This window comes from Oncorhynchus clarkii, chromosome 12, assembly GCF_045791955.1.
Source record: "Oncorhynchus clarkii lewisi isolate Uvic-CL-2024 chromosome 12, UVic_Ocla_1.0, whole genome shotgun sequence".
Taxonomy (NCBI): Eukaryota; Metazoa; Chordata; class Actinopteri; order Salmoniformes; family Salmonidae; genus Oncorhynchus; species Oncorhynchus clarkii.
This window is the reverse complement of record NC_092158.1, coordinates 103,458,556-103,473,406: the sequence shown is the minus strand read 5'-3', so window position 1 is coordinate 103,473,406 and position 14,851 is coordinate 103,458,556. Positions and strand designations below refer to the sequence as shown.

At 44.7% G+C, this 14,851-nt stretch overlaps 1 protein-coding gene across 1 annotated transcript in view; it reads right to left on the bottom strand.

Moving 5' to 3' along the window:
* Positions 1 to 5,001: 5,001 nt before the first annotated feature.
* LOC139422604 (F-box/LRR-repeat protein 16-like) overlaps positions 5,002 to 14,851 on the bottom strand; it is a 31,752-nt gene continuing 21,902 nt past the window's right edge. Inside the window, exons 6-7 of the mRNA XM_071173750.1 lie at positions 9,938 to 10,001; positions 5,002 to 5,335 (exon numbers count right to left, since the gene is read on the bottom strand). Of these exons, the coding sequence (XP_071029851.1) occupies positions 5,187 to 5,335; positions 9,938 to 10,001 (213 nt within the window). The 3' untranslated portion in view covers positions 5,002 to 5,186. The remainder of the gene's footprint in view (positions 5,336 to 9,937; positions 10,002 to 14,851) is intronic.

Here is a 14,851-nt window from a genome sequence, read left to right as displayed (position 1 = left end):
AGTATCCCCTAGTGGACCAGCAGCCACAGCTAAGAGCTAGAATCCACTAGTGGACCAGCAGCCACAGCTAAGAGCTAGAATCCTCTAGTGGACCAGCAGCCACAGCTAAGAGCTAGAATCCACTAGTGGACCAGCAGCCACAGCTAAGAGCTAGAATTCCTCCTATTGGCCAAGTAGTTGACTTGTTCTATGTAGGGAATAGGTTCTTCAGGTATTGCTCAAAGGTTCCTCTTATTCCTTTACTATTCCTATACATATTCCTTCCTCAAATAGGGCACTTCTTTTGGCTCAAAGTAGTGCACTACATAGGTAACAGGGAGCCATTTCAGATTTGCCCATCACCTAAATGAGCCACCCGCTGACCAGTATCATGACACACGACAAACCAACAGGCTCAGCTTTAAACGGGTCTGTTTGGCTGAAAGACTGTCTCAACCAATCACAATCCTCAGTCAATAAATAAATAAATAGATAAATACATTATGTACAGCACGTCATTGAAAGGTGAATAAATTAAAGTGGGACCAGTTGATTAAAAGCCTGGCCTGTAGTGTTTGTGTGAAGCAGGAAACCAGACAGTCAGGAACCCACAAGCTCACTACATGAATACTTAAGGTTAGAGAGGCAGTGAGGCTTTTCAAAGGCAATGTTTTCCGGGTTCAGGGAGATCCCGCTCACGGTAAACACTACATACGGTGGCTCAATGGGATAATGCCTTTAAAAGCAGAAATACCTATAACCTGCTATCGGCTGTGTGTGTGTGGGGGGGGGGGGGGGGGCTGGCCTGTACCTCTATCGGTACCTCTATCGGTACCTCTATCTGTACCTCTATCTCACCCATATCATCCCTGTCACCTCCACCTGAGAGCCAAGTACAGACTGTTATCTTTAGGACTGGAGCTGAAGAAATGTTACAACAGCTGTCTGCCTGGGGGTCTGGCGGTGGGATGCAGTGTGTGTGTGTGTGTGTGTGTGTGTGTGTGTGTGTGTGTGTGTGTGTGTGTACCTAAGCCGTACCTAAATATAGCATGAGAAAATTACCCTGTGTGGCGTAAGGAGGTGTAAGCTACGCTGTAAACTGTTACAGTCAGCTCAACCTGGATGTCATTATGAATCAACTGTTACAGTCAGCTCAACCTGGATGTCATTATGAATCAACTGTTACAGTCAGCTCAACCTGGACGTCATTATGAATCAACTGTTACAGTCAGCTCAACCTGGATGTCATTATGAATCAACTGTTACAGTCAGCTCAACCTGGATGTCATTATGAATCAACTGTTACAGTCAGCTCAACCTGGACGTCATTATGAATCAACTGTTACAGTCAACTCAACCTGGATGTCATTATGAATCAACTGTTACAGTCAGCTCAACCTGGACGTCATTATGAATCAACTGTTACAGTCAGCTCAACCTGGATGTCATTATGAATCAACTGTTACAGTCAGCTCAACCTGGACGTCATTATGAATTAACTGTTACAGTCAGCTCAACCTGGATGTCATTATGAATCAACTGTTACAGTCAGCTCAACCTGGATGTCATTATGAATCAACTGTTACAGTCAACTCAACCTGGATGTCATTATGAATCAACTGTTACAGTCAGCTCAACCTGGACGTCATTATGAATCAACTGTTACAGTCAGCTCAACCTGGATGTCATTATGAATCAACTGTTACAGTCAGCTCAACCTGGATGTCATTATGAATCAACTGTTACAGTCAGCTCAACCTGGACGTCATTATGAATCAACTGTTACAGTCAGCTCAACCTGGACGTCATTATGAATCATCTGTTACAGTCAGCTCAACCTGGACGTCATTATGAATCAACTGTTACAGTCAACTCAACCTGGATGTCATTATGAATCAACTGTTACAGTCAGCTCAACCTGGACGTCATTATGAATCAACTGTTACAGTCAGCTCAACCTGGACGTCATTATGAATCATCTGTTACAGTCAGCTCAACCTGGACGTCATTATGAATCAACTGTTACAGTCAACTCAACCTGGATGTCATTATGAATCAACTGTTACAGTCAGCTCAACCTGGACGTCATTATGAATCAACTGTTACAGTCAGCTCAACCTGGATGTCATTATGAATCAACTGTTACAGTCAGCTCAACCTGGACGTCATTATGAATCAACTGTTACAGTCAGCTCAACCTGGACGTCATTATGAATCAACTGTTACAGTCAGCTCAACCTGGACGTTATAATGAATCAACTGTTACAGTCAGCTCAACCTGGATGTCATTATGAATCAACTGTTACAGTCAGCTCAACCTGGACGTCATTATGAATCAACTGTTACAGTCAGCTCAACCTGGATGTCATTATGAATCAACTGTTACAGTCAGCTCAACCTGGATGTCATTATGAAACAAATCCTCAGAAGGAAGCAAGCTGAGGACCCCCCCCCCCCCTCCCACACACACACACACACACACACACACACACACACACACACAGCAGTAAGGAGAGCTGGTTCACCAGGTGAAGTTTAGAATAGAAATGAGGTTAGTACAAGGACTGTAAAACTTGGCCCTTTGACAGAGCCGCCATCTTGAATGAGGACCACAAAGCATGCTGGGTAAAGGGCTCAGTCGTAGTAGTGGTCAGGGTAGACGTTGCTCATATTCACAGATCTAGGATCAGCTTGCTCTCTACCCACATCCTAACGTTAACCATTAGGGGACTCATATTCTCAGATCTAGGATCAGCTTGCTCTACCCACATCCTAACCTTGCCCATTAGGAGAAAGTCAAAATATCTGACCCTGTATCAGTTGTTAGCCTGGTCTTAAATCTCCAATATAACAGGAGGCCATCGTTCCCTCGCTCACCGTTGTGGAACGTCCTCAGTTTCACACACAGAGTCAGCTTGTGTTGAGTTGATTCAGAGACACAACGACCGTGTGTGTGTGTGTGTGTGTGTGTGTGTGTGTGTGTGTGTGTGTATTACTGTAACGGACAGTGTAAACGGAGGTACATAGCATCAAGACGTTGAAGTAAGTCATGATGCTGGGAGGTAAAACCATGGCACATAGGATTTATATAACGGCCCTCCTCTCCCATCTAACCACTAATATTAAACTGACATACAGAATGGAATGGCAAACAGGATGGTTGGTAAGGCCAAGCTTAACCAATCAGCATCAGCTAGTGTATGTAAAGTGGAATAGAGTCTCTGTAGTCTCAGTCTGTCCTGACCCTGACCTCTGCAGGGTCTGATCAGGTGACCTCTGGGTAGAATCATCAGGATTGACCTTCCAAAAAAACCCCAGTGTTTCCTGGGTAGTGTAGTTGTCCTGGTCCTGTACTGTAAAAGCCTCAGACACGTGTCCTCCCTCCGCACAGGAATTCATTGTCAGTTGTCCTCAGATTCCCAAAATAATGTTTACAAAAATAAAATAATAATAGTAGTAGTAATATCAACAACAAAAAGAGAGAGATGAATCGGCATGACAACGAGCGGATAAAGCGTGCAGCTCTGTCGCGTTATTCTACAGAGGCATTTTTCTTCTTTAGTCCTTTGCTAAGACACGGAGATGGGGGAGAGGAGAGGGTCTGACGTCCCCCCCATTCTCACACAGAGAGACACGGAGATGGAGGAGAGGAGAGGGTCTGACGTCCCCCCATTCTCACACAGAGAGACACGGAGATGGAGGAGAGGAGAGGGTCTGACGTCACCCCCATTCTCACACAGAGAGACACGGAGATGGAGGAGAGGAGAGGGTCTGACGTCACCCCCATTCTCACACAGAGAGACACGGAGATGGAGGAGAGGAGAGGGTCTGACGTCCCCCTCATTCTCACACAGAGAGACACGGAGATGGAGGAGAGGAGAGGGTCTGACGTCCCCCTCATTCTCACACAGTGAGACACGGAGATGGAGGAGAGGAGAGGGTCTGACGTCCCCCTCATTCTCACACAGAGAGACACGGAGATGGAGGAGAGGAGAGGGTCTGACGTCCCCCCATTCTCACACAGAGAGACACGGAGATGGCACCGTGTCACCGCTAAGTCTGGTCGTCTGTTGGAGTTCCCTATTGTGTGTGTGTGTGTGTACAGTGTGTGTGTGTGTGTGTGTACAGTGTATGTGTGTGTGTGTACAGTGTGTGTGTGTGTGTGTGTACAGTGTGTGTGTGTGTGTGTGTACAGTGTGTGTGTGTGTGTGTGTCCCAGACTTATCCCTTTCTCCATTTTGAGTCCATCACAGCCATGTTAAACTGTCCTATCTGGTCTGTACAGAACATCCCTCTGCGCTCACATCCCTCCAATACAATACATTCCCTTTTTTATTTTACATAGTTTATCCCTCTTTCCTGTAAACGTTCCCTGGTTGATCCTGGCTGGGGCAGAGATCCTGGCTGGAGCAGAGATCCTGGCTGGAGCAGAGATCCTGGCTGGAGCAGAGATCCTGGCTGGAGCAGAGATCCAAGCTGGAGCAAAGATCCTGGCTGGAGCAGAGATCCTGGCTGGAGCAGAGATCCTGGCTGGAGCAGAGATCCAAGCTGGAGCAGAGATCCTGGCTGGAGCAGAGATCCTGGCTGGAGCAGAGATCCTGGCTGGAGCAGAGATCCTGGCTGGAGCAGAGATCCAAGCTGGAGCAGAGATCCTGGCTGGAGCAGAGATCCTGGCTGGAGCAGAGATCCTGGCTGGAGCAGAGATCCTGGCTGGAGCAGAGATCCTGGCTGGGGCAGAGATCCAAGCTGGAGCAGAGATCCTGGCTGGAGCAGAGATCCAAGCTGGAGCAGAGATCCTGGCTGGGGCAGAGATCCTGGCTGGAGCAGAGATCCAGGCTGGAGCAGAGATCCTGGCTGGAGCAGAGATCCTGGCTGGAGCAGAGATCCTGGCTGGAGCAGAGATCCTGGCTGGGGCAGAGATCCAAGCTGGAGCAGAGATCCTGGCTGGAGCAGAGATCCAAGCTGGGGCAGAGATCCTGGCTGGGGCAGAGATCCTGGCTGGAGCAGAGATCCTGGCTGGAGCAGAGATCCTGGCTGGCTCCATCGACATCGTCATCATTCCTCCTCTGCGTTCGTTGGGCTGAAGTAAGGGAGTGGTCGATAGTTGGGGTAGTTGGGGTCGGGGATTGGTAGGCAGGTCAGTTGGTAGTTGGATAAGGTGGTAGGTTAGAGGGGTGTGTGATGGGGATCCGGGGGCGGGGGAGGGGCTACTCGATGACCATGCAGCGTGTCAGGTGTTGTGAGTAGTACTTGAAGAGTTCGGCTGTGGCTCCAGGACAGTTGGTCAACTCCAACTCCTCTAGATCCTGAATCTGGATCAAACCAGATAGACCTGTAGTGGTTAGGAGTGGACAACCTGGGGGGGCAGAGAGATAGAGAAAGAGATAGAGAGAGGAGCACGAGAGAGAGAGATAGAGAGAGAGGTGGAGAGAGAGAGGTGGAGAAAGAGATAGAGAGAGAGGTGGAGAGAGGAGCACGAGAGAGAGAGAGAGAGAGGTGGAGAGAGGAGCACAAGAGAGAGAGAGAGAGAGAGGTGGAGAGAGGAGCACGAGAGAGAGAGAGAGATAGAGAGAGAGGTGGAGAGAGGAGCACGAGAGAGAGAGAGAGAGAGAGAGAGAGAGAGAGGGGTGGAGAGAGGAGCACGAGAGCGAGAGAGAGAGAGATAGAGAGAGAGGTGGAGAGAGGAGCACGAGAGAGAGAGGGGGAAAATAGGGGTGAGAGAGAGGGAGGAGAAACAGAGAAATGGAGGTAGAGAGAAGAGAGAAAGGAGAAAGAGAGAGATGGGGAGGGACGCAGAGAGAGAAGAAAGATAACAGAAACCCAAGTCAGACTAATACAGTAGATGGTAAAAGTCTAGAGAACAAAAACCCAGTCTGACTTGTGTTTCTAATATAGTTAATAGTTTCCTTCTATCTATTCTATCATTCTATCATTGTATCTATTATATCCATTCTATCCTTGTGTCCTATCTATTCTATCATTCTAAATATTCTATCATTCTAAATATTATATAATTCTAAATATTATATCATTCTATCTATTATCTCATTCTAAACATTCTATAATTCTAAATATTATATCATTCTATCTATTCTATCATTCTAAATATTATATCTATTCAATCATTCTATCATTCTAAATATTATATAATTCTATCATTCTAAACATTCTATCATTCCATCATTCTAAACATCCTATCATTATATTCATATAGCAATCCAAACATCCCATTCAATCTGAATAATGAGCTTTCCTGAGATACCAGAGTTGGTCAGCAGGGGGAGGAGTGGTGCAGAGACAGACAGGACAGAGGAGAAACACAGGAAGTCCATGCATCTTAATTGTATGTCCTCTCTCCTCTCCTTGTCAAAACCTTTTGGATGAGAAGGTACAGAGGGGATGAACCTTCTCATTGGATGGGTTCTGGAAGGAGGACGCGGGGAAATCAAGGAAATGCAATTAAGATTCTCCCCATGGTTGTGTAACCAATTATCTCTCCTTCCTTTCAAAATATGCACTTGTTCACTTCCCTTCACTGATTTGACAGGAAATGACTGGTATGAGAAACATGGTGGAAACTCCCACTGGCCCACGTCTCCACCAATCCAATGCTTTCAGAGATGATTCATGTACTGTAGTCAGAGATGATTCGTGTACTGTAGTCAGAGATGATTCATGTACTGTTGTCAGAGATGATTCATGTACTGTAGTCAGAGATGATTCATGTACTGTAGTCAGAGATGATTCATGTACTGTAGTCAGAGATGATTCATGTACTGTTGTCAGGAGATGACTAATGTACTGTAGTCAGAGATGATTCATGTACTGTAGTCAGAGATGACTAATGTACTGTAGTCAGAGATGATTCATGTACTGTTGTCAGGAGATGACTAATGTACTGTAGTCAGAGATGATTCATGTACTGTAGTCAGAGATGATTCATGTACTGTAGTCAGAGATGATTCATGTACTGTTGTCAGGAGATGACTAATGTACTGTAGTCAGAGATGACTAATGTACTGTAGTCAGAGATGATTCATGTACTGTTGTCAGGAGATGACTAATGTACTGTAGTCAGAGATGATTCATGTACTGTTGTCAGGAGATGACTAATGTACTGTAGTCAGAGATGATTCATGTACTGTAGTCAGAGATGATTCATGTACTGTTGTCAGGAGATGACTAATGTACTGTAGTCAGAGATGATTAATGTACTGTAGTCAGAGATGACTAATGTACTGTAGTCAGAGATGACTAATGTACTGTAGTCAGAGATGACTAATGTACTGTAGTCAGAGATGACTAATGTACTGTAGTCAGAGATGATTCATGTACTGTAGACAGAGATGACTAATGTACTGTAGTCAGAGATGACTAATGTACTGTAGTCAGAGATGACTAATGTACTGTAGTCAGAGATGATTCATTTACTGTAGTCAGATATGATATACTGAACTCTCTCCTTCTATAGAATACCATATAGATTTACCCAGCCAGGTAGAGGAAGAGTGTGTGTGTGTGTGTGTGTGTGTGTGTGTGTGTGTGTGTGTGTGTGTGTGTGTGTGCGTGTGTGTGTGCGTGTGCGTGCGTGTGCGTGTGTGTTGGTTCCTTTGAAGTTTCCTCAGTATGGATCAGAAGGAGGACATGCCAGCTCCTGGATGACCTCTGTCCCTGTTCAGACTATGTGCGTTTGGACTGGAGGGGTTATAGCAGAGAGGAAGAGAGAGGGAACGACTGTGTGGTGGTGATCAAACCAAATGCCAGTAGTTCCTATGAGTGTCTTCAGAAAGTATTCAGACCCCTTTGACCTTTTCCACATTTTGTTACGTTACAGCCTTATTCTAAAATGGATTTGGAAAAACAACAACAACAAAAAACAGAAATATCTTATTTACATAGGTATTCAGACCCTTTGCTATGAGACTCGAAATTGAGCTCAGGTGCATCCTGTTTCCATTGATCATCCTTGAGATGTTTCTAAAACTTGATTGGAGTCCACCTGTGGTACATTCAGTTGATTGGACATGATTTGGAAAGGCACACACCTGTCTATATAAGGTCCTGGGGAAGGGATCTGGGGAAGGGTAAAATAATCAATTATGCGGCATTGAAGGTCCCCAAGAACACAATGGCCTCCATCATTCTTAAATGGAAGAAGTTTGGAACCACCAAGACTCTTCCTAGAGCTGGCCGCCCGGCCAAACTGAGCAATCTGGAGGGAAGGGCCTTGGTCAGGGAGGTAACCAAGAACCCAATGATCACTCTGTCAGAGCTCCATAGTTCCTCTGTGGAGATGGGAGAACCTTCCAGAAGAACAACCACCTCTGCAGCACTCCACCAATCAGGCCTTTATGGTAGAGTGGCCAGATGGAAGCCACTCCTCAGTAAAAGGCACATGACAGCCCGCTTGGAGTTTGCCAAAAGGCATCTAAAGGACTCTCAGACCATGAGAAACAAGATTCTCTCGTCTGATGAAACCAAGATTGAACTCTTTGGCCTGAATGCCAAGCGTCACGTCTGGAGGAAACCTGGCACCATCCCTAAGGTGAAGCATGGTGGTGGCAGCATCTCTACGGTGAAGCATAGTGGTGGCAGCATCATGCTGTGGGAATGTTTTTTACCTGCAGGGACTGGGAGACTAGTCAGGATCGAGGGAAAGATGAACAGAGCAAAGTACAGAGATCCTTGAAGAAAACCTGCTCTAGAGCTTCCAACAGGACAATGACCCTAAGCACACAGCCAAGTCAACACAGGAGTGGCTTTGGGACAAGTCTCTGAATGTCCTTGAGTCCGGACTTGAACCCGATCGAACATCTCTGGAGAGACCTGAAAATAGCTGTGCAGCGACACTCCCCATCCAACCTGACAGAGGTTGAAAGGATCTGCAGAGAAGAATGGGAGAAACTCCCCAAATACAGGTGTGCCAAGCTTGTAGCGTCATACCCAAGAAGACTCAAGGCTGTAGTCGCTGCCAAAGTTACTTCAACAAAGTACTGATTAAAGGGTCTGAATACTTATGTAAATGTGATATTTACAAAATATTCTAAAAACCTGTTTTTTGTTTGTCATTATGGTGTATTGTGATGTCATTATGGGGTATTGTGATGTCATTATGGGGTATTGTGATGTCATTATGGGGTATTGTGATGTCATTATGGGGTATGTTGTGTAGATTGATGAGGTGGAGGGAAAAAACAGTTTAATCCATTTTAGAATAAGGCTGTAACGTAACAATATGTGGAAAAAGTCAAGGGGTCTGAATACTTTACATGTCTACATGTGGTCTACATGTACATTGTAAATACAACCCATATTTATTTATTTTCTCTTGTGTACTTTAACACATCGCTACAACAGTGTATATAGACATGATATGACATTTGAAATGTCTTTATTCTTTTGGAACTTTTGTGAGTGTAATGTTTACTGTTCATTTTTTATTGATAATTTCCCTTTTTTTTTATCCATTTCGATTTGCTTTGGCAATGTAAACATATGTTTCCCATTCCAATAAAGCCCCTTGGATTGAATTGAGAACGAGAGAGAGAACGAGAGAGAGAGAGAGAGAGAGAGAGAGACAGAGAGACATAGAGAGAGAGGGAGAGTGACAGAGAGAGACAGAGAGAGAGAGAGAGAGAGAGAGAGAGAGACAGAGAGAGAGAGACATAGAGAGAGAGAGAGACAGAGAGAGAGAGAGAGAGACAGAGAGAGAGAGACATAGAGAGAGAGGGAGAGTGACAGAGAGAGACAGAGAGAGAGAGAGAGGCAGAGAGAGAGACAGAGAGAGAGACAGAGAGAGAGCGAGACAGAGAGAGAGAGAGAGACAGAGCGAGAGAGAGACAGAGCGAGAGAGAGAGAGAGAGAGAGACAGAGCAAGAGAGAGAGCGAGACAGAGAGCGAGAGCGAGACAGAGACAGAGACAGAGAGAGAGAGACAGAGAGACACAGAGAGTGAATACCTGCGAGAGAGAGAAGACGTAGACTCCTCATGCCAAACAGGTGCTGTAGCCCAAAGTCCTGCACCTATACACGGACAAACACACACACACACACACACACACACACACACACACACACACACACACACACACAAGCCGAGTTATCATTAATAATAAGAAAACCAAGCAGGTCTTATTAGACAGACAGCAGCAGGTCTGATAGTCTGAGCAGGTCTTATTAGACAGACAGCAGCAGGTCTGATAGTCTGAGCAGGTCTTATTAGACAGAGAGCAGCAGGTCTGATAGTCTGAGCAGGTCTTATTAGACAGACAGCAGCAGGTCTGATAGTCTGAGCAGGTCTTATTAGACAGACAGCAGCAGGTCTGATAGTCTGAGCAGGTCTTATTAGACAGACAGCAGCAGGTCTGATAGTCTGAGCAGGTCTTATTAGACAGACAGCAGCAGGTCTGATAGTCTGAGCAGGTCTTATTAGACAGACAGCAGCAGGTCTGATAGTCTGAGCAAGTCTGAGCAAGTCTTATTAGACAGACAGCAGCAGGTCTGATAGTCTGAGCAGGTCTTATTAGACAGACAGCAGCAGGTCTGACAGTCTGAGCAGGTCTTATTAGACAGACAGCAGCAGGTCTGATAGTCTGAGCAGGTCTTATTAGACAGACAGCAGCAGGTCTGATAGTCTGAGCAGGTCTTATTAGACAGACAGCAGCAGGTCTGATAGTCTGAGCAGGTCTTATTAGACAGACAGCAGCAGGTCTGATAGTCTGAGCAGGTCTTATTAGACAGACAGCAGCAGGTCTGATAGTCTGAGCAAGTCTGAGCAGGTCTTATTAGACAGACAGCAGCAGGTCTGATAGTCTGAGCAGGTCTTATTAGACAGACAGCAGCAGGTCTGACAGTCTGAGCAGGTCTTATTAGACAGACAGCAGCAGGTCTAATAGTCTGAGCAGGTCTAACTCATTAGACACATGCTTGTCCACAGGAGTGTGTAGGGTCTAGGGTGTAGTGTATTAGTATAAAGGGTTTAGTGTGTAGGGTCTAGGGTGTAGTGTATTAGTATAAATGGTTTAGTGTGTAGGGTCTAGGGTGTAGTGTATAAAGGGTTTAGTGTGTAGGGTCTAGGGTGTAGTGTATTAGTAGAAAGGGTTTAGTGTGTAGGGTCTAGGGTGTAGTGTATTAGTATAAAGGGTTTAGTGTGTAGGGTCTAGGGTGTAGCGTATAAAGGGTTTAGTGTGTAGGGTCTAGGGTGTAGTGTATAAAGGGTTTAGTGTGTAGGGTCTAGGGTGTAGTGTATAAAGGGTTTAGTGTGTAGGGTCTAGGGTGTAGTGTATAAAGGGTTTAGTGTGTAGGGTCTAGGGTGTAGTGTATTAGTATTAAGGGTTTAGTGTGTAGGGTCTAGGGTGTAGTGTATAAGGGGTTTAGTGTGTAGGGTCTAGGGTGTAGTGTATAAAGGGTTTAGTGTGTAGGGTCTAGGGTGTAGTGTATAAAAGGGTTTAGTGTGTAGGGTCTAGGGTGTAGTGTATAAAGGGTTTAGTGTGTAGGGTCTAGGGTGTAGTGTATTAGTATAAAGGGTTTAGTGTGTAGGGTCTAGGGTGTAGTGTATAACGGGTTTAGTGTGTAGGGTCTAGGGTGTAGTGTATAAAGGGTGTAGTGTATAGGGTCTAGGGTGTAGTGTATTAGTATAAAGGGTTTAGTGTGTAGGGTCTAGGGTGTAGTGTATAAAGGGTTTAGTGTGTAGGGTCTAGGGTGTAGTGTATAAAGGGTTTAGTGTGTAGGGTCTAGGGTGTAGTGTATTAGTATAAAGGGTTTAGTGTGTAGGGTCTAGGGTGTAGTGTATTAGTATAAGGGGTTTAGTGTGTAGGGTCTAGGGTGTAGTGTATTAGTATAAAGGGTTTAGTGTGTAGGGTCTAGGGTGTAGTGTATAAAGGGTTTAGTGTGTAGGGTCTAGGGTGTAGTGTATTAGTATAAAGGGTTTAGTGTGTAGGGTCTAGGGTGTAGTGTATTAGTATAAGGGTTTAGTGTGTAGGGTCTAGGGTGTAGTTTATAAAGGGTTTAGTGTGTAGTGTGTATTAGTATAAAGGTGTAGTGTAGTGTAGTATAGGGTCTAGGGTGTAAGGGTTTAGTGTGTAGGGTCTAGGGTGTAGTGTATAAAGGGTTTAGTGTGTAGGGTCTAGGGTGTAGTGTATTAGTATGAAGGGTTTAGTGTGTAGGGTCTAGGGTGTAGTGTATTAGTATAAAGGGTTTAGTGTATAGGGTCTAGGGTGTAGTGTATAACGGGTTTAGTGTGTAGGGTCTAGGGTGTAGAGTATAAAGGGTTTAGTGTGTAGGGTCTAGGGTGTAGTGTATTAGTATAAAGGGTTTAGTGTGTAGGGTCTAGGGTGTAGTGTATAACGGGTTTAGTGTGTAGGGTCTAGGGTGTAGAGTATAAAGGGTTTAGTGTGTAGGGTCTAGGGTGTAGTGTATTAGTATAAAGGGTTTAGTGTGTAGGGTCTAGGGTGTAGTGTATTAGTATAAAGGGTTTAGTGTGTAGGGTCTAGGGTGTAGTGTATAAAGGGTGTAGTGTGTAGGGTCTAGGGTGTAGTGTATTAGTATAAAGGGTTTAGTGTGTAGGGTCTAGGGCGTAGTGTATAAAGGGTGTAGTGTGTAGGGTCTAGGGTGTAGTGTATTAGTATAAAGGGTTTAGTGTGTAGGGTCTAGGGTGTAGTGTATAAAGGGTTTAGTGTGTAGGGTCTAGGGTGTAGTGTATTAGTATAAAGGGTTTAGTGTGTAGGGTCTAGGGTGTAGTGTATAAAGGGTTTAGTGTGTAGGGTCTAGGGTGTAGTGTATAAAGGGTTTAGTGTGTAGGGTCTAGGGTGTAGTGTATAAAGGGTTTAGTGTGTAGGGTCTAGGGCGTAGTGTATAAAGGGTGTAGTGTGTAGGGTCTAGGGTGTAGTGTATTAGTATAAAGGGTTTAGTGTGTAGGGTCTAGGGTGTAGTGTATAAAGGGTTTAGTGTGTAGGGTCTAGGGTGTAGTGTATAAAGGGTTTAGTGTGTAGGGTCTAGGGTGTAGTGTATTAGTATAAAGGGTTTAGTGTGTAGGGTCTAGGGTGTAGTGTATTAGTATAAATGGTTTAGTGTGTAGGGTCTAGGGTGTAGTGTATAAAGGGTTTAGTGTGTAGGGTCTAGGGTGTAGTGTATTAGTAGAAAGGGTTTAGTGTGTAGGGTCTAGGGTGTAGTGTATTAGTATAAAGGGTTTAGTGTGTAGGGTCTAGGGTGTAGTGTATAAAGGGTTTAGTGTGTAGGGTCTAGGGTGTAGTGTATAAAGGGTTTAGTGTGTAGGGTCTAGGGTGTAGTGTATTAGTATAAAGGGTTTAGTGTGTAGGGTCTAGGGTGTAGTTTATAAAGGGTTTAGTGTGTAGGGTCTAGGGTGTAGTGTATAAAGGGTTTAGTGTGTAGGGTCTAGGGTGTAGTGTATAAAGGGTTTAGTGTGTAGGGTCTAGGGTGTAGTGTATAAAGGGTTTAGTGTGTAGGGTCTAGGGTGTAGTGTATTAGTATTAAGGGTTTAGTGTGTAGGGTCTAGGGTGTAGTGTATAAGGGGTTTAGTGTGTAGGGTCTAGGGTGTAGTGTATAAAGGGTTTAGTGTGTAGGGTCTAGGGTGTAGCGTATAAAGGGTTTAGTGTGTAGGGTCTAGGGTGTAGCGTATAAAGGGTTTAGTGTGTAGGGTCTAGGGTGTAGTGTATAAAGGGTTTAGTGTGTAGGGTCTAGGGTGTAGTGTATAAAGGGTTTAGTGTGTAGGGTCTAGGGTGTAGTGTATAAAGGGTTTAGTGTGTAGGGTCTAGGGTGTAGTGTATTAGTATTAAGGGTTTAGTGTGTAGGGTCTAGGGTGTAGTGTATAAGGGGTTTAGTGTGTAGGGTCTAGTGTATTAGTATAAAGGGTTTAGTGTGTAGGGTCTAGGGTGTAGTTTATAAAGGGTTTAGTGTGTAGGGTCTAGTGTATTAGTATAAAGGGTTTAGTGTGTAGGGTCTAGGGTGTAGTTTATAAAGGGTTTAGTGTGTAGTGTGTAGGGTGTAGTGTATTAGTATAAAGGGTTTAGTGTGTAGGGTCTAGGGTGTAGTGTATAAAGGGTTTAGTGTGTAGGGTCTAGGGTGTAGTGTATTAGTATGAAGGGTTTAGTGTGTAGGGTCTAGGGTGTAGTGTATTAGTATAAAGGGTTTAGTGTATAGGGTCTAGGGTGTAGAGTATAAAGGGTTTAGTGTGTAGGGTCTAGGGTGTAGAGTATAAAGGGTTTAGTGTGTAGGGTCTAGGGTGTAGTGTATTAGTATAAAGGGTTTAGTGTGTAGGGTCTAGGGTGTAGTGTATAACGGGTTTAGTGTGTAGGGTCTAGGGTGTAGAGTATAAAGGGTTTAGTGTGTAGGGTCTAGGGTGTAGTGTATTAGTATAAAGGGTTTAGTGTGTAGGGTCTAGGGTGTAGTGTATTAGTATAAAGGGTTTAGTGTGTAGGGTCTAGGGTGTAGTGTATAAAGGGTGTAGTGTGTAGGGTCTAGGGTGTAGTGTATTAGTATAAAGGGTTTAGTGTGTAGGGTCTAGGTTGTAGTGTATAAAGGGTTTAGTGTGTAGGGTCTAGGGTGTAGCGTATAAAGGGTTTAGTGTGTAGGGTCTAGGGTGTAGCGTATAAAGGGTTTAGTGTGTAGGGTCTAGGGTGTAGTGTATAAAGGGTTTAGTGTGTAGGGTCTAGGGTGTAGTGTATAAAGGGTTTAGTGTGTAGGGTCTAGGGTGTAGTGTATAAAGGGTTTAGTGTGTAGGGTCTAGGGTGTAGTGTATTAGTATTAAGGGTTTAGTGTGTAGGGTCTAGGGTGTAGTGTATAAGGGGTTTAGTGTGTAGGGTCTAGGGTGTAGTGTATAAAGGGTTTAGTGTGTAGGGTCTAGGGTGTAGTGTATT